General features: G+C 40.3%; 2 protein-coding genes and 1 long non-coding RNA gene across 4 annotated transcripts in view; 1 reads left to right on the top strand and 2 right to left on the bottom strand.

Moving 5' to 3' along the window:
* LOC102290550 overlaps positions 1–5,965 on the top strand; it is a 29,908-nt gene extending 23,943 nt beyond the window's left edge. The window contains exons 2-3 of the long non-coding RNA XR_001336995.2: positions 5,499–5,664; positions 5,875–5,965. This is a non-coding gene — a long non-coding RNA (uncharacterized LOC102290550). The remainder of the gene's footprint in view (positions 1–5,498; positions 5,665–5,874) is intronic.
* On the bottom strand, positions 3,248–15,427 carry tmem201 (transmembrane protein 201). 2 transcript variants are annotated; one of them, XM_005914947.3, is made up of 11 exons: positions 15,177–15,404; positions 14,631–14,751; positions 14,341–14,535; positions 14,074–14,253; positions 12,856–13,220; positions 12,563–12,763; positions 7,097–7,299; positions 6,275–6,337; positions 5,858–6,148; positions 5,520–5,648; positions 3,248–5,043 (listed from the first exon to the last, which is right to left on the bottom strand). In XM_005914947.3, the coding sequence occupies exons 1-11, from the start codon at positions 15,302–15,304 to the stop codon at positions 4,946–4,948; spliced, it is 1,974 nt and encodes a 657-aa protein (XP_005915009.1). In that variant the 5' UTR covers positions 15,305–15,404; the 3' UTR covers positions 3,248–4,945. The 2 variants fall into 2 exon arrangements, with proteins under 2 accessions (XP_005915009.1, XP_042084424.1); XM_042228490.1 differs by having other exon boundaries at positions 5,858–6,337; positions 15,177–15,427.
* Positions 15,177–17,629, bottom strand: foxl2l (forkhead box L2-like). The gene has a single exon (XM_005914948.2). It carries the CDS (start codon positions 17,368–17,370, stop codon positions 16,564–16,566), a length of 807 nt encoding a protein of 268 aa, XP_005915010.1. The 5' UTR covers positions 17,371–17,629; the 3' UTR covers positions 15,177–16,563.
* Positions 17,630–18,161: the final 532 nt, after the last annotated feature.

Below are 18,161 nucleotides of genomic sequence, written 5' to 3'. Positions count from 1 at the left end.
TCAATTAGAGATATATTAAAAAATAGAAGCAGAAAAAAAGACAGAAAAAAAGCCAAAATACTATATTATGTGCACATGGTTACTATAGCTAGTAGTACATTTTTTTTTATTACAGCTGGAATTTTATTCCAAATATTATAATAATAAACATTATTTGGGGGTAGGGGATAGTTGAGAAATACTGATTAGTAAATAACTGGACATGAATACATGTACAAACAAAGGCAGCATAGCTCATGATAGCACTTTTTTTAGTTATCTGGAATAAAACAGGATCCAAATTGGATTGAATTAAATAAAGGTAAGCACAATAGCATCAGGAAACTCATCTTCTTGTTCTTTGGATGCAAACATATCTATTCGGTTTAGTTTAATTTAGTATTTTTCACTTGGTTAGCCCCACCTGCAGTTTCAAGGGGGCTTTTGATGCATGTATTTCACACCCTTTGCCGTGAAATTCATGCGGCGTGTCTGAATGATCTGAAAAAGAGGAAGCGTGCTGTGAAAGGATTGGACCTAAGATTAATCTTTGAGGGAGTGCACAGGGGATTCCAGCAAAGAGGATGAGAAACTGCTCTTGCTGACTGAAAATGTTCTGTCAGGCACTGTAGGGTAGACCCGCAGACCCCTACAGTCCGGTGCTTTGCAATTAATATAAGTCCAGAGAAGTGCTGTGTCACAGGAGAAAAACAGCAGCATTAGTAACTAAAATTAGATTTTAGTAATTTATAGAAGTTTCATTTCCTAAATCTACAAAATGTCTCAATATAATTGCAGTGACTCAAAGAAATGCATTTATTTCTAAAAGTGTCTGATCTAATGCAACCAGTCAGATTCTACCACACTGCTCTAGATGGAAAAGCTAAACATCTTAGCTCCAAGTGGAAGAACTGGCAATGACACTGTTGTACAGACATTTGAGTCGTCTGTTTCCCAGATTATTAATCTTACTAACCGCAGGGATCACCCGATTCTTCATCTCAGCTGGTGAAAATATTTCACTCTTCCAAAAATATTCAAAAACTGCAAATGTAATGCGATTCTCATCACCTCCACCTTACTTAAACTGCAGTGCTGCTTCTCATTTTAAGCATCATATCTGCAGAACATCAGCACATAATTAGTGATGAAGTCAGCATAACAAACTTCCAGTGTTTCACAGTTTAAATATGTTGACTTGCTTCTGCATGTAGCTTTTGATTGGATTTAAAATGATGAAGTCAGCTCAATGAAAAACTATATTACTTTCATTCATGTTTTCCATGGGATTAAGAAAGCATAACTTACAAATGATGAATTGAAATAACAAAATGTTGTGGGTAGTTTTGTGTTTGTTTAAAAAAAAAAAGTGAACATAGACAGTGGTGCAGGGAGGTTAAACTCCTTTCATATCACGGGTCATATATGACCCACTTTGAGATATGTTATTTAGAAAATGAAGTGCTATTACAACACAAAGATATCTGTCAAAACATCTATTTGGGCTTAAATTTTAAGAAGTAAATGTTTAAAATTACAGAAATCTATAACTTATTTATTTTGGTGTATTATAACTGGTCACTGGCGTCCAGATTGGAGTCTGGTCCCTGCTTAAGAGGTTTCATGTCGATTGCTTTCCTCTCACTCGTTCAGTAAGTAGAGTGAAAATGTACTTGTGAGTGATGCCAACTTCAATGCAAAATGGTTGAAGTTAATCAAAAAATATTGAATTTCTAAAATTCAAAAAGGAGAAAATATCACTTAAAAGATTTGAAACAAGTTTGCACAATTTAATTTGTTTGATTAATTCAGCATTCAGGTTTGTAGGGTCATGGTTGTTACAGAGGGTGCAATGAGCAATCTCGAACACGTTTGCCGTTTACATTTGCCGTATTTCACCATTTATTCTGAACAATGACTCAGTGTTAAGCTTAGGCTCCCTTCCTTAAGATGATAATGCGATTTATGAAGATTAAATGTGAGATGATGTGCAGAGAGGAAAAAACAAAATAACTTATCTCACGTTAACGCAGAATGGGTCGTCCATTCTCTGGAAAAAGGAAGAACCAAAAATAACATCAAAACTTAACTTGCAATGAAAGTGGAGAAAACAAAAGTGGAGGAGTACAGCTCAGGGCTTAAAGGGAAGGAAATAAAGAATTACACAGATGATGAATAATGAGATATGAAGATGGCTATTTCTGAACTTTGGACAAGAAAACAACACATTAAGATCAGAGCGCAAACATAATTCATGTTGTTATTATGTGCAAGTTATTTTAGAAAGAGTCATAAAGTTACCCATGATAGGTCAGAAAGATATAATGGCATGATTTATGGTATTATTTGGTCATAAATAATTATTTTTTTTATACCTAAAGCCTTTTTAGAACTAATAAAAAGAAAATGTTCTGATGAAAAGAAGTATATAGTGGCTCTATAATGTAAGGGTACACACACATTTACCTCAAAAACAAAAGATCCCAACCCACCATGGTTATAGTGGAGTGAATTTGTGGCTATAAAATCGAAGTTTCCCTCCTACAAGACTCTTTCCTTCACCCTTGACCGCTGCCTGCAGTCCACTTACAGTTAATCTCTCATCAGCTGTGTAAATTCAGCTTTTCATTGCCATAGCAACCCTTAAAGATAATCATATGTTTTAACACTTCAGTGCAAGCTTCAGTTTGCTGAGGCAGGCCAGAGATCAGAATATTTAAAGACTCAGACAATGCCTAACAGTGCCAGAAGGGGGCGAGCTTAAGGTAGGCTAAGGCACAACATTTGGAAGCACACTGAACACAAGTTTCAATCATGGTCCCATGTGTATAAAATGGAGCAGCTAGGTATGCAGAATATTTTCTCAAACTGTGGAGAGGTTTGGAGATGCCCCTTCCTGTTCCAACATGACCACCATCACTGCACAAAGCAAGGTCTATAAAGACACAGATGAGCAAGTCTGGCTTGACTGGCCTGCACAGAGTCCTGACCCCAACCCGACACAACACCTTTAAGTTGAATTGAAGTGAAGGCAGCGAGCCGGGTTTTCTCATCCAACGTCAAAAATCCCTATAACACACTCCTGAACTTTATGGAAAGCTTTTCCTATGGATTGAGAAAGGCACTTCACTCAAGTTCATATATGTGTGTGTGTGTGTGAAGGCAGATGAGCTAATATCTTTTGGCAATATTTTGTAACATCTGTTTTGATAGAGCAGGTGTAATTACACAGAGGTAATTAGGGAAAGATTTTTGTTTATTTATTTAAAAAAAAAAAAAAAAAAAAAAAGCACAGGTCCACATGAAACCACTGTTGTTCCACAATTACAGATCAAACGTGTTGCTTAGTACAAGGGAATAACAACTAGACAACCTCTGATTTTAAAAACTGATGACGTAGGCTGCGAAACAAAACAGTTCAGTTCAAATACATGTTCAAACAAACTGACTTTCAAGTGAATAAAAATAATGATAGCTTGTCCATTCCAGAGAAAATTAACTGGGATTTAAGAAAGCATCAAGATTTTAGCACATTTCATACTTTTTCAATGACTGAGTCAATTTAGAGTCAGGAAAAAAAGAAAAAGTCAAGCACAAATATCTGCATACAACACTGAATGATTAAAATGAACACTACAAATCATTAGAAAGCTGTCCATTGATAGTTTTCTACAACTATTGCCAGACAAATGTAATAATTTATAACTTTGGTTCAAAGTAACTTTGCATAAACCAATAAGTAAACTTAATATTGCAACAAAGTCAAATTACTCACTTAATAATTCAATAATCACCTGAACAGAACAAAATCTTTCCAAATTTCATACGATTTTTGTTTTGCATCACATGCAAAAGAAACACAAACCTATTTAATTGCAGCTTGCGAGTCTAAAAATGCACAAGTTTTCTGAGAATCGGTTGATTAACATGCACACAAATAACAATCAAACATCCGTGCTCTCAATTTCAAACAATTTTTAAAGTAGAACACGTCCGCCAATTCAGAAAAACAAGTGCAAAAATATTTCCAATCTGTAATAACGTACATGCTTGACTATGAGTAATAACAAAAGTAACGTATAAATTAGTTCACAGCTGAGTTGGCAGGAAAACTTCCCTCTCTGCGGCTTGCTTGTGCAGACAGAGAGACAGCAAACATAATTTCTTCCATATACTGGAAATGTTTTATTTTTATTTTTAAACCACACTTGACCTTAGGCGCTGTCACACTTACAAACTTGCTTATGAATAGCTTTACAGTAAGAAAGAACCGAAACTGAATCGCTTTGGTGAGAACCCTTTTTGTAGTGAACTGCTGAGAAATGTTTATGAGATGGAAATGTTAGGAATTATTTTGACCCTAAATAGGCCAACAATAACGGAGCACCACTTTTTACTTTCCTCAGCTGACATGTAATGGCACCAGCACAAATACCAATAAAACAAAACCTAAACCACAAGAAAACATGTCGCTTAACATTTACCAGTTTCTGGCTGCTGTAGAGATCCAGCGATGTTCAGTTGAGGGAGGTAATGCACTCGGTCAGTGTAAGTAGGTAAGACGCGACTTTGTGCCCAAGCAGCGTCGACTGAACAGTACATGTTTATTGCACAATTCACAGCGCAGGTTTTAAAAAGCCATCAGTGCAATTTCATCTTTTTTTTGTTTTTTGCCCCTTCTTATCATTTGCACCTGTCTGTGTGTAAGAGGAGCAGTGATCAAAAGGCAAAAACAAAACCCATTTCACGTTTGAGCACTAATGACTCACAAATATAAGATCTGATTTTACTGCACAGTTCTTCTGACATCTGCAATTTGCATCGGCAAACAGTAGGTAAAGCACCAGAGAGGTGATATTTTCTTGCACTGCTGTATGTCCTCTCGTTGCACAGGAAAAACAGGTTAGTCAAGGGGCCAGAGGCACACTTGCTCTGTACGGGGCAGCAGCAGCAGCTCTGTCGACACTCATCTCCAGTTGTTGTACATGTAGAGGCAGCCGAAGAACAGGTTGGCAGTCAGGCTTGCAAACAGAAGCCCCGGCCATATGAGACGCTTCGCAAAATCTGGAGAGAAAAGGCAAACGTGAGCCATGAGCCCTATCATCAAACCACCTCATCTGGTTTTACATTTTGTGTCTGCGTCACAAAATACTTTCCCCCCTCCTTTAAATCAGAACAAATAGAGAAGAAGTTACAGAAACTACAATCAAGTTCATTGAATTGATTTTAATGAAGCAAAGACCCACAGGTAGCTGTGTGGTAGCAGTGTTCTTAATATTCTGTCCCTCATACATGGGATGCTGCATTAGTTCCCGTCACTTAAACTGAAATTGCTTTAAGAGGAAATCTGTTTGCAGTCACTGTAGAGATCTGCAGAGATCAAAAGCAGCTTCAAATGATACACACAGACATTCTCATGTATCAGCCCAAGCAGACTGAAATCTTTTAAAACCCAGTTAGCCAACAGGCATGATACAAATATTAAATTTTCTGACATAGATACATCCATCTCCCTGCAGGGTTGAAATCAAACTGCTTACCTTTTGGAGAACGCCTGCCCTCTGGACACTGAGTTGTAGTACCGACCAGGCAAGCAGAAGAACCTGAGGAGCTGCTTCGCTTCTCTTCCTCTTCAATCACACTATCGTCTCTTAACAAGGAGCTCAAATCTGCAAGGCCAATCAGGTAAAATCATTAAACCACAAACCAAACCATCTAAACATGTTCACAAGTTGATTTGTTTCATTGTGTAGTGGATTTGGACCCCCCAAAAAAAGTTTATATTGCCACCTGGTGGTAGTTTCAGGAATAACAGACAAACAAAATAAGAAATATTGCCAGAAGTCTTCCTATAACAGTCAGCCTTATGTATACTTGCCATTTTGACTTTGAAAGGGTGACACATCGGGTGAAAAGCAGCCGCTGTAAACCGAAGGGGTCGGCTCAGACAGGAGATGTGATGGAGACGCAGGTGGGAACATGAGCGTGGGTTCTGGCTCTGCTGAGAAAAGCCGGAGTCTCTGGCCACCAATGTTGAGACGAGCGGGGCTGATGAGGGGACGCCGTTGTCTGGCAGAACCTGAACTGGATGTAACAGAACCAGCTACCGAAGGAGCTGGGGAGGGACCCGGGGATGATGGGCGGCTCCCAGACTTGAGCGAAAAGTAGTCTGTGCCACAAACGAGAGCGGTGAAAAATGTTTTCACTAAGCAACGTCTTAGTGAAAAAAGCACTGAGCTGTTGCTTACAATGAAAAACTGAACAGAGGTCACAGAATCGCCAGGACTTTCAATACCTGAAGATTGTGAATCTTTGTACTGTGAGGCTGGTCTGCTTCCACTAAACAGGTAACCAGAATCTGAAAATTAAAAAATAAATAAATGAATAAAACTTTTCACCACAAACTGATGTTTTCACTTAAACCTGCATCAGCATTTCTCATAAACCTAAAACTACACAACTTCATGCTGAGACTCAGGTTTTAGTTTATCACATTCAAAGAAAAATTGATAGTCTTCACAATAAAAATGCACAATATTAGTAAATAATTAGTGACAAATCTGTCAGATTAAGCAGCTGCAAATGGGCCACGACTGCTCCTAAAACATACGCTTTACACTGCAAACACACATTTTTTAATGTTTGCATTTTAAATAAAATTGAGAAATTTAAGCACAGATGTGCCAGAGATTTCTGAAAAATCCTGTCTCCATTGCATAGTATCTAAAAAAATAATGTATATTTATGCAAACACTTCAGCATAAATGACCTAAATGACCTCTTGGTAAGAAGTGCAGATACTGTAGATACGTTTGTGTAAGCAGAGGCAATATTTCAGCTGATATTCCATAAAAACTGAGCTACGTAATTAGAAACCTCATGAGCATGCAAAGTGCTACAGTGTAACTGACTGTAAAAACAAACAATTCCAAATACTAAACCCAACCTACACCTGAAGCTACTTGATTAATTTGCACAAATGTGTCGGCTCCCTTTGCTGAAATGTTATTTTTTGAGCCGTTAGACCACAGATAAACGTCAACAAGCCATTAGAAGGATTACACAGAAATATCTGTCAGCACGAGCACAAACTGAAAGGAAAAACATCCCGCGCTACCTGTCCTGGTGAGGGAGGGCATGGTGCCGAGGCACAGGGCTCTGTTGAGACGCCCGGGCAGAGAGGAGGGGGAAGCCTTCCGCTCGTGACGACCGTGGTGGCGGTTGATGAGCTGGGAGAGGTTAGGGGGCGGAGTGGGGATGAAAGTGTCCGCCACATCGGTGGAGCTCAAAGGAGGGACTGTGGCGCTTCCTGCAAGGTATCTGCAACACAAGAGCAGCGGAATGGTCTACTACCTGAAATTAAAGTTGTAACACAGCAGCAAAAACATACAAATACTTACATACAGAAAGTCTAACATAATACTTCTGAGGAGAGGAAATTGGGTACTGATAGAGCAAATAGTGTAAACACAATTAAGAATTTTACCTGCTTACCACAATTAAACATATGCTGATTTAAAGACCAAGTGCGAGAAGAAAACTGGGGACAAACTTAGAAATGAGCTCTGACAACCCCTTAATGTCAGCACTAATGGAGGCAGGCTACGACAAGGCTGTCGCTGAAACGCTGCAGCAGCTGTGTGACAGCACGCAGCAGCTGACGGGGAGAGACGAGAGAAACGCTTCACACACTCATGGGTCCACACAGAGCAGCGACATAAAGCTTCTTTGTATAATCAGGTCACTTCTGATTATTTCCACTGCCTCCAAAGTTGAGTAATAAAGTTTTACAGACTGGAAAGAGACATGCAGAAGGAGACAGGATGCTGGTGGAAAAACAAGCAGAAGACAATTCCTTTTATCAGTCGTTTATTATATTCCATGTACAGCAAGCATTACCACAAAGCCTCCGAAATGGAGCACATCATTAAAAGCAAGATACCCAAATGAACCATTTAAGCACCCAAAACGCAAAGTGTTTCATCGAGCATGTTGCAGGAAACCTTTGAGCAGGGATGGAGCTCCTTTCTGAGGCTGTTACAGGATATATAAACACATCGTCTGTGATCAAACTGTGATAAACTGTAAAAAAGTATCAAGATTTTGCATAACAACGGGTCCTTTTTTTAAAAAGTACCAAGTGTTTCTCCAACAGACGCTACTAAAATATTTAGATAAACATACTTGGGATAAATAGTAACAGTAGTATAATAATGAAGTACAATAATTTGTCACATATAGTAGCTTAAACCTACAGTTAACACTTTGAACATAGTGCTTCTAGAGCTAGACACTTGACACAAAGAGGTCTACAGTCATACAGCTCATCAGGTAGAAACAGGAGTTCTCTGAAAAAAAAACCACGCAGAAATAGAAACACTCAAACCAGACATTATGCAAATATCATTTAAAAAACATGCAAACCAAACGGTAAAAATACTTTCTTTCTTACCCTTAGTACACACAATGGTCCAAATACAGGGTGTAGCAAGACGAATCATTCAGTTTCAAAAGGATTTATTTATTTATCGTTTTAAATATTGGACATAAAAGCTTGTGGTAAATTTTAAACTACATGGCTGAATATAATTTTTTTTTTTACATACAATGTTGTCCTTAATTTGGCCCCCCTCTGGACGCATGGCACGTGTCCAAACGATAGTCAAACTCCCATATTTGTATGAGCATGTCTGGGGCCACTGCAGCTGCTGGTGCTACCAGCGACCGCATTAAAACCGACAAGCCCCGTCTTTTTAACGGTATGCGTTTCGGCCGTTATCGGTGAACGGCTGCAGGATTAAAGCGCTTTGAATTCGTGATGGTTCTTTTTGATACACCCTGTACGTCACACAACTAACCAATACAGCTTGCTTTGTTCTGTGATGAACGTTACTTTTGAGTTTAAGATGCAGTTTGTCACATGTGGCAGTTCAAAAAACAAAACAAAAAAAGCCTTCAAGTCGTTAGCAATTAACGTCACAGTATAAACAGCCAGTATGACCTTTTTTTTTCTTCTTTTTAAAAACTGCGGCACTATACAGCATTGCGTTGTGCTTTTTTGATGTATATCAGGTGTGAAAAGTCACACAAGTTCATAACTTGATCAATCATCTACCATCTTAGACTCAAAGCATGTGAAGTCTACTACAGCACAGGCGCTGGTTTGACAACATAAATCTCTCAACAGAACAGCGCAACACAGTTTAAACCCCACAGTTACAACACTACAAAACTGATGAGCAATCACAATCTAAGCACCTTGTCTCCCATTATTTTGTAACACCTTCTCACATCAGAGTAAAATAAATACCCCCTACATCCAACACAAGTAAAACATAACTATGAAACTCAAATAAACAAGTTAGATGAAATGTTAGCACGTGCACTTAAAACGGTCATTAGTGTTTATCACATATCAACTTGTTAAAATACTGGCAAAGGTAGCATTAGTTATAATGGAAGCTAATACGGTTGTGAGTGCTGTAAGGTCGTCATTTTAGCTGTAAATCGCCTCATTTAGAGTTTGTGCAGGACAATTTAAGATTGATCCTGAGAAAAGACTCCAAGATGTTGCTGAGTGGAGCACCGATTAAAAATGAAGGGGGGGCACCAGGAACTGATGCTTACACAAGATACCTCAAATGCTGAAACAAGCCAAGTATCTGTCAGGTAGTCACCTACAGGCTATTTTGAACTTGAGTTTTGAGCCCACAGCTAAAAGCATCAAAATATGACACAAAGAAGTACACATAAATACTCTCCAAAACCTTTGAACACTTTGCATATGTAGATCTTTATCATGCTGCACCATCAGAGAGGCCTCTGATGGGCTCTGATCATTCCTCAATGTCACAATGAGCCCAAACATACAGCCGGATACACACATACACAAACCTGTTCAACGGTCTGGGTATTTCAGAAACTGCTAATATACTGGGATATTCCAATATAACCATTACAGAGAATGGTGTGAAAAAGAAAATGCCCAGTGAGTGCCAGGTCTCTGGGTGAAAAAGCTTTGTTGAACCCCAGAAATTAGAGATCAATGACCATAATTCTTCAAGCTGATAGGAAGGGAGCAGCGACCAAAACAACAATTTGTTAAAACCAAGGTATGTAGAAGAGCATCTCTAAATGCAAAGCCCACTGAACCTTGAAGCAGATGGGCTACAGCATCGCTGATCTCCAACAGCTAAGAACCGTAAACTGAGGCTACGATTCGCATGGGCTCACTTTTTTGGTACCTACTTGACCAGTATTCCAAGCGACCAGGGTTCTGAGGCGATCTGAAAATGTGATTTCAACAGACTGCATACCACTTATCAGCTAGTCAGTGGTGTCACATGATGAGTCAGGAGAGAATCTCCTTCACGAAATTGAAAACCGCCATTTTTGTAACATGGAAACAAGGGAAACGACAGAGAAACAACACCATGGTCCCAGAGTCTGACAAAAAAGCCACAGGCCGAGCAGCAGGTATCACATCGCCTCGACGTCCACCTTTGTTATGTCGCATATAAATGATGTCATGGGATGTTCCACTGCGTTGCTATAATGACCTCAACCATATTAGCTGGTACTCTTTAGTAATGAAGAACGAGTCGTGCCAAGTCAAGTAGGAAGTAATGGAAAAAGGCCTAATACTAAATGTGTTCATGATCTGCATGTTTGATTTGGCCAAGATTTTATGCTGGATGTCAATCCCTTTATGACCAGTGTCGCCATCTTAACGGACCACGTCAAAAAGTTCAAATAATCTCAAACTTGTTTCTTGAACATGACGGCGAGTTCACTGCACTCAAATGACCTCCATAGTCACCAGAGCTCAATCCAATAGAGTACCTTTGGGATGAGGTGAAACGGGAGATTGTGTGATGTTATCATATCAATATGGACCAAAATCTCTGAGGAAAGTTTCCGGCACCTCTTAAATCTGTTTTGAAGAATTAACATGGATCTGAAGGCAAAAGGGGGTCCAACTGGTACTAGCAATCAGTAAGTAATGAAGTGACCAGTAAGAGTATCTAAAACTCAAGACAACGCAAGGAGCCCTGCTGATGAATGAATAACCACAGGAGAGAACTGATTTCAATACTGGACTCAGTGTTAAGTGAGACAAGTAACAAAGGGAATCTACAGAAGAACTGACAAGTTCTCAAAGAAGCTTTAAGAAACAAACAACCGATCTGCCAAGTACACTGAGAAACTTCATGCTACTGTCTCAAGGTGAACTAATGCCACTGCAAGGCCAAATATTGGCCCATTCTGCATGATACAGTTCAAAGAAAATGTGTATTTGCAAAAATTGCTTAAAGTCAAGATCATGCAACTTTAGACGAATACTGAATGTTCTAAAAGTAAATCAAAAGGGTACAAGGTCACAACAATAATGGAGACAGGAGAAAAACTGCAGAATTTGGGAATAACAAACTCGGGCAGCTAAATACTTGAACCATTGTAAAATAAATAAATGAATAAATAAACTACAACAGTAAATATCGATTAAAATTCGCAGATGTTGCAGGCATGCAAATTTTCTGTCAGCTAACATCACTACACATCATGCTCCACGTCACCTCCTGGTGCTGCCAAAGACATGAGGTAAAAACACCAGAACAGGCTGCATTAGAAAATATCCAACGCCAATAAAAATTGTAGGTGATGTGAAGCGATAGAGAAAGAGTGTGATTACGCAAATACCACATCTTATGTGTGGTATAAAGTGTTTACACAAATTAGTATTTCATGCAGTGAGTTGTAGTTAGAAGCCCCACAGCTTTAACAGTGTTAAACGAGTACATTCAAAACACCTTTAAACAATCTAGTAAAGTGTAAAGCACAGTTAATAGTAGCTAAAACCAAAAATGTTAACAACCCAATATACTGGTTGCAAAAATGAGCTTATTTAAACATCATTTGTTTCACATATATGGTGCAGTAATAATGATGCTAAATACATAATCAGTCATTTGAATAGAGAACACCAATAGGTTGAAATGTCAGAAGGTCCTGTAAAGTTTACTTGTTAACCTTCTTAGGACTTTATAACTGATAATAATTAGAGTAAGCTTATAAATAATACCTTTATGATATTATGATTACTGAAATGTTTCCTCATTGCTTCTCTCAGTGAATAGATAAAAAACAATGACAATAACAATTATTCAAAGCAGAAGGACAAAGCACTACCATGAGGTAACAATATTATCTGATGCAAAATTGTTTTAACTGCCAAAAATTGATGCATCAAGGACCTGCTCAGCACGTGGCTGTGTGGCTGAAGGTGGGATTTGGTAAGGAGAAGGGACTAGCTTCAGGTCGTGTGCCATATCTGGAGATTATCATTCACATGTCAGAACATCACAGTCATTCTCACACAGAGCTGGAAGATTGAAGGTTTAAAAACAGACAGTGACAGAAATGAAAAGAAATGACAACATTAAAAAATACACCAATAACACTTGTTAGATTGATGCTTTTTGATCCGATGCTTATGAATGGGAAGCATTCATGGAAAGACGGCATGTTTTTGTATAATCCACGGTTTCAAATACAATGTGAACATTACTGCTCAGGTTCTGACCTTCGGTATCTGGCTCTCCGTGCGCCCAGCGGTTTACGAGTTGCCACGGCAGCAGCAAAGCTGACGAGGCAACAGAGGGAGACGCCAACAAGCTTCGTTGTGTACATCCAGCTCAAGGCATCAGTCATGTAGCTCTCGGCCATGTAGAGGCACAGGATGAAGAACCACAGGACAGAGGCTACAGCATCAATTCTCCTCAACCTGAAATGCAGCAAGATTTGTTTTTTTTGTTTTAATTAAACTGGGAACTATGAACAGCCCACCCAAAGGCAAATAAAATGGTGGCTGCTTACCTTGCAGGTCCAGCTAAGAAGATACCAGTGAGACAAGTTAACAGGCCACCAGAGACTACAGCCAGCTGGTTGTCCTTCCCATGCTGCCACGCAAGCTCGGCATTTTCTATGGCCTTGTCTGGGATCAGCTCCAGGAGACTCTGCCACACAGGCGACACTCTGCTGCTGTTATCAGTGTGGGTAGACTCATTGTGGACTTGAGGCTTTGGAGGAACAACCCCACCACTTAATGTCTGCGAGCCATCAGGTGACGAAGGCTGGTCTGGCAATTCACAGAAAATTGTGGCAGCAAGGAAAGCACATATTAGGAAGGCAAGGGCCCGCAAGAGTACGACTCCCATGGGAGAGGACAGGGACTGGGCACTCTGCAGGAGGACAAAAACAAACCAAACAAAGAAAAAAACAAAAAAAAAAAACAGGCTCTTATTGTGACATTTTCACAGCATACTGAAATTAATAGCATACAATGTCAACATAGTGTTAATAAAGTCTACAACAGGGCTCTGAATGCCAATTAAACGAACTGAAAGCACTGTTAGTTATGGTTCAGTGCTTTACCAAGAAACGGGTAACAGGACTGCACCACATTAATGAATCACTAGTGTGAATAAGAAAGTCAAAGTTTAATGCACTCCATTAAAGCCACAGCAGTGGTTAAATATCGTTCACTCGTATCCTCACACAACCTGAAATTAGACATGACGTCTAATGTCACAGATCACACTGGAGCAGAAGCGGTAACAATTGATTAATCACTTTAAACGCTGAAAAGCAGGACTTGTGTCAAAGCGCTAATCCTTATCAGCAGACCCATGAAAACAAGAAACCTGTTGATCGCTTCACTGTTTGAACACTTGCCTATTTTGTTTGAGTAGGTCAAAGAGGATCCGAATGCACACTAAATAGCTACTGATAAGGCATTATGTCATTAGGTGTAACAACAAAGAGCAAAAGGATGAAAGTTTCCCTCTTACATTTCAAGATGAACAAATTATGTTAAACATGAAAAAGCAACAAGATGGTATCACAGAAAAAAAGTTAAAATTAAGGCAGTTTCCTGCTTGTCTCAGCTAAAATAATCATGTTATTTAGTATCTGGCTAAAGGTCAAACACCCTGCATACTACAGCATTTGGTCATTTAGTGTCTTTTATGTGTGATTTTTTTTATTAAATAATTCACAATATTTTATGACTGGGTGAGATCGAGTTGCACTGACCTTTACAAAGCCCATGTCTGACTCCCGAGTGCGCCGCAGCTGATTATTAAGAAGCACCGTACGAAGCTGGCGGTTCTGATATTTAATGTAGTACTCCACTGCTGTCTGACATGGCCTGCATAACTTATAAGTCTGCTCCAGGTGATGCTTGTAGGCTTCAATTTCCTCATCGTAGTTCTCCTACGGGAGAAAGAAACGGCATTTGGTGTTATTCTTCAGAACAGCATGTTGGGCAATACTATGATGTGACAGAAACAAAGTGCATACATCATCCCTCGGGATATATGAGGCCAACTGTTTGATCTTTGCAGACTGGTTGTTATTACACTTCCGGCAAAGCAGCATCTGACAGTTGACCCACTGCAGAGTCTTAGGTGTCTCCGATGAAGGAAGGCTTCCAGATATGCCATGATTTAGATGCTCCATGTACTGAGCAGGAATGGGCTTGTTGTAGTCGCCATTCTGAAAACACAGACAGTTTTAAAAAAAATGTATATGCGTTAGAGAAAAAGAATTACCACACTTAAGAAACAAGTTACATAGTGTATAACACTTACCTCCTGGAAGCCATTGTACTGGTCACAATTGGGGCAATCCCAGCAGTTCCTGTTCCCATAGGGCACAACTGTGTTCTGATTACAGAACCAGCAGTTAACACTTGCATGGGTGGGCTTCTTTCTGTAAGCAACAAGGTAAATCCAGCGTGTTATTCAGTGGCAACCGCTGCTGTTCAGTTATGCAAAAATACTTAACCTAGCCTAGCCTGAGACATCTGAATATGCCCATTGTATTGATGTCACGTGACATAAATACTAACTGTAAACATCAAACGGGGTTAGCTAAAGTTGGACTCACAAAACTGCGAAGCATCAAGTTAGTTAGCGGCACAGCTGCTCTTAAAGTGAGCGCCCGGGCTAGCGTAAATACACAGATCTCTCCAGAGGAGCAATAGGAGCAGGACAGGAAGCACTATTTCTTTAATGTCACAATTAAAAAAATCAACTGGTGTGTTTCTTTTATTCCACACACATTAACTTGTGCTAGCGTGAATGTAGCGTTAGCTACAAACACACCGCCGCGGTGCCAGAAGTCGGAGAAGTTACCTGGTGGCAATTTTATATATGAGCGCTCCGCCGGCGAAAAACGCCGTAGCTCCGACTCCGCTGTACATTAATTCGGGGTATTCCAGCAGAAGCTTGCTAAGCGTCTCCATCTTTTTTCGCAAAAACATTAAACGTAGTGTTTTAAGATTGCAAAACACGGCGCGAGCGCGCACGCGGCAAACGATTCCTTTTGTTCACGCCCCTGTAACGGAAACGGAAAGTACGTCAATACCTGGACGCGTTCCAATAGGGTTCATTAAATCCTTGCTGTCCACTCTAACGCTTACGATGCTGCTTTTCATTTGCGCCCAATAACACATTTTGGTGGCGGTGTTTATTAAAGTAAAACAAATTAAAAATGAAATAAACTAAGCATGTTTTTCCTCTACGGTAAGTAAATAGCTGTGCAGAGGATACATGCTATGATCTTGTTGGAATGCGGGACAGGGTATTAACCCAGATTAAAAAGCCTGTTCGGGACATAAAACTTTATTAACTGTTATTGTTATTGGCTTCCGAACTTTTCTTAGAAATATCAGGTTTTCCTATATTTCCTCAGTATCAAAGTACTTCCGCTTGAAAAAGTTTCCATCACTTTACACAAGTAAAAACCTTCAATACTTAGAAACAGTTTAAACAAAGCATACAGGTCTGTGAAATATTACAGCTAATATCCATTTTAAAACCTGCATTTTCAGGTAGCCTCGCTTAAAATGTATCAAGTCTTCTACAATAATCATCATCATCATCATTAATAAATAAATAATAATGATAACAAATTGGAGAGGGTGAAGTTTCTGATGCAAAAATAACTTTATTTGAACAAACGTGATGTATTTTACATCAAACAAACATTCACAATCGAATGAGAAAACGGGTCAGTGCTTGAATGTCATTCATCTTTTATAGCAGCTCACACATTTGGATAAATCCGGAGAAAACAAATAAATAACGTTACAGCAAACGTACAGGCCTATTCAAAATTATATACCAATATAAAAAAACAGAGAAAAAGAACAAAAGTTTGCTTATTTGTAAGCCTATATCCCGCAGTAAAAAAAAAAATTACAAAATAAAAATGCAAACCTCAAACCTCAGACTTAGATCAGCTGTCTTCCTGCCGTTCACACTTGATGGGGGCAAGTTTGAAATAAAATGACATGGTATATGGTAGACCTGCCGTCTGTAATTCTTACAAAAACCCAAACTTTATAAAAACTGTACAAAATCTATACAAACAAAATCATCAACAGCATTATTTATAACAGACATATGAAACTGCCAAACTAAACCAAGTACCTGACAAACCAGTGACAGCCGAACTGAAATGGTGAGAGGCGAACTCAGATGTGAACTTGCCATCAAAGCACAAAATAACTCAAAAGTCCTACTGGTCCATTAAATAAGCCAGGGCTGGGTCCGCTGGCCTGCCGTAGGAGGTGAACTGCTGGTAGCTGCAAGCCACGGAAACGGTGCCTCCATCCGGGCTCATCGGTTGGGTCACCCCGCCGTAAGGATACCCGTTGTGGGGGACCAGCACGGGCGGGTGGCGGCGGTAAGCGCCGTAGTGAGGATGGTGAAAGTGGGGAGGAGGGGTGCAGTAGGAGGTCATGGAGGTGCCCGGGGACACGCTGCGGCTGTGTCCCGTGCTGACCGTAGCTGACGCATATCCCGTCGGTGGGGTCGAGCCGGGCTGGCACATGCTCCAGGAGCTGCTCACGTAAGGCTGCAGGTAGAGCGACTCCGAGTACTCCACGGGATTCCCGCCCAGGTAAGGCACACTCGGGGGTCTGTAGGGTCTCCGCACCCTCCTCCGCCGTCGGTAGTTTCCCTTCTCAAACATGTCCTGAAATGCGGGGTCCAGCATCCAGTAGTTGCCCTTTCTGTCCCCTCCGCTGTCCCTGGGCACCTTGACGAAGCACTCGTTGAGAGACAAATTGTGTCTTATGCTGTTTTGCCAACCTTTCTTGTTCCTCTCGTAGTAGGGGAACTTGGACACTATATACTGATAGATCCCGCTCAGAGTCTGTCTCTTGTTCTCGCTGTCCTTGATGGCCATGGCGATGAGAGCCACGTATGAATACGGCGGCTTCTCCAGCTGTCCGGTCTCCTGCGCACCTTTAGGCTCACAAGGGGGCGAGTTTGAGCCGATGTCCAGAATCTGCGCACCTTGGGGGGACTTCTCTGCATCCATGACTCAGGTAAGCTATCGGTTTGTTTGTGGGTCTGGCTGCGACTGGTATCTGCCCGGTAAGCAAGGCAGCTCTATGATTGTGTCTGCAGGTGCACACGGACACATACACACACTCCTCCCACAGGTACCGCGCAGCTGTTGTTGCCAGCTTTGATCTCACCGGGTTTCTCACACTGTTTATGCCATTGTGTGTGAAACCGTGGAGGCTGTTTAGGTTGAAGCAGGGGTCAAGAGGCTGTGTTTTAACTGCAGTCAAAAATATTCCCCCTTTTGAAGCAGGGCGATCAAAGACTTATTTAGGTGTACTGAGTTTACGTGAGTGACAAGTAATGTTCTAACACACAGCAATCCTAAAATCTTATCTACATCTGATCTCCACGACCTTAGGAAAGGCAACAGGTGGGAAAACATGTGTAATATTAAACTGGAGATTTGATCTTCCCTAAACTAACAACTCAAGAAAGCTGTTTATATATGACATTTTGCTAAAAGCAATGCTCTTCATATAGTTTTACTATTTTATTTGAACTTGTCGAAGACGTTAAAGCATGCTGCACAATAATGACAAAATGTACTATTAAAATAAGTCTTAACAGCAGCACAAACGTGCACACATTTGCATTGATCTGTGATCTGTTACAGTCAGCTGCCTTTTTACAGTTTTACACATTGTTTCAGCTCTGAGACACGTGGTGGTTGGGGCTTTCCAGCTCCTAATGTTGCTACAGGCACAGAGGTACTAGCAGCACAGGTATCAGAGCTCAGCATACCACCCACATACAGTGAGGCAT

The sequence above is a fragment of the Haplochromis burtoni genome, unplaced genomic scaffold (assembly GCF_018398535.1).
Source record: "Haplochromis burtoni strain Fernald_Lab_line unplaced genomic scaffold, NCSU_Asbu1 Contig_9, whole genome shotgun sequence".
NCBI lineage: Eukaryota > Metazoa > Chordata > Actinopteri > Cichliformes > Cichlidae > Haplochromis > Haplochromis burtoni.
The sequence above is the reverse complement of the archived record's forward strand: the minus strand, read 5'-3'. Positions and strand labels throughout refer to the sequence as shown.

Bases quoted from the DNA above. Each gene is read 5' to 3' on its own strand.
- tmem201 (XM_042228490.1), bottom strand. From the start codon at position 15,304: ATGTTTTTGCGAAAAAAGATGGAGACGCTTAGCAAGCTTCTGCTGGAA. The intron at 14,752-15,176 runs GTAACTTCTCCG...TGTTGCTTACAG, and splicing joins ATATATAAAATTGCCACCAG to AAAGAAGCCCACCCATGCAA. The intron at 5,649-5,857 runs GCAAGTATACAT...TTGGCCTTGCAG, and splicing joins ACCCTTTCAAAGTCAAAATG to ATTTGAGCTCCTTGTTAAGA.
- foxl2l (XM_005914948.2), bottom strand. From the start codon at position 17,370: ATGGATGCAGAGAAGTCCCCCCAAGGTGCGCAGATTCTGGACATCGGC.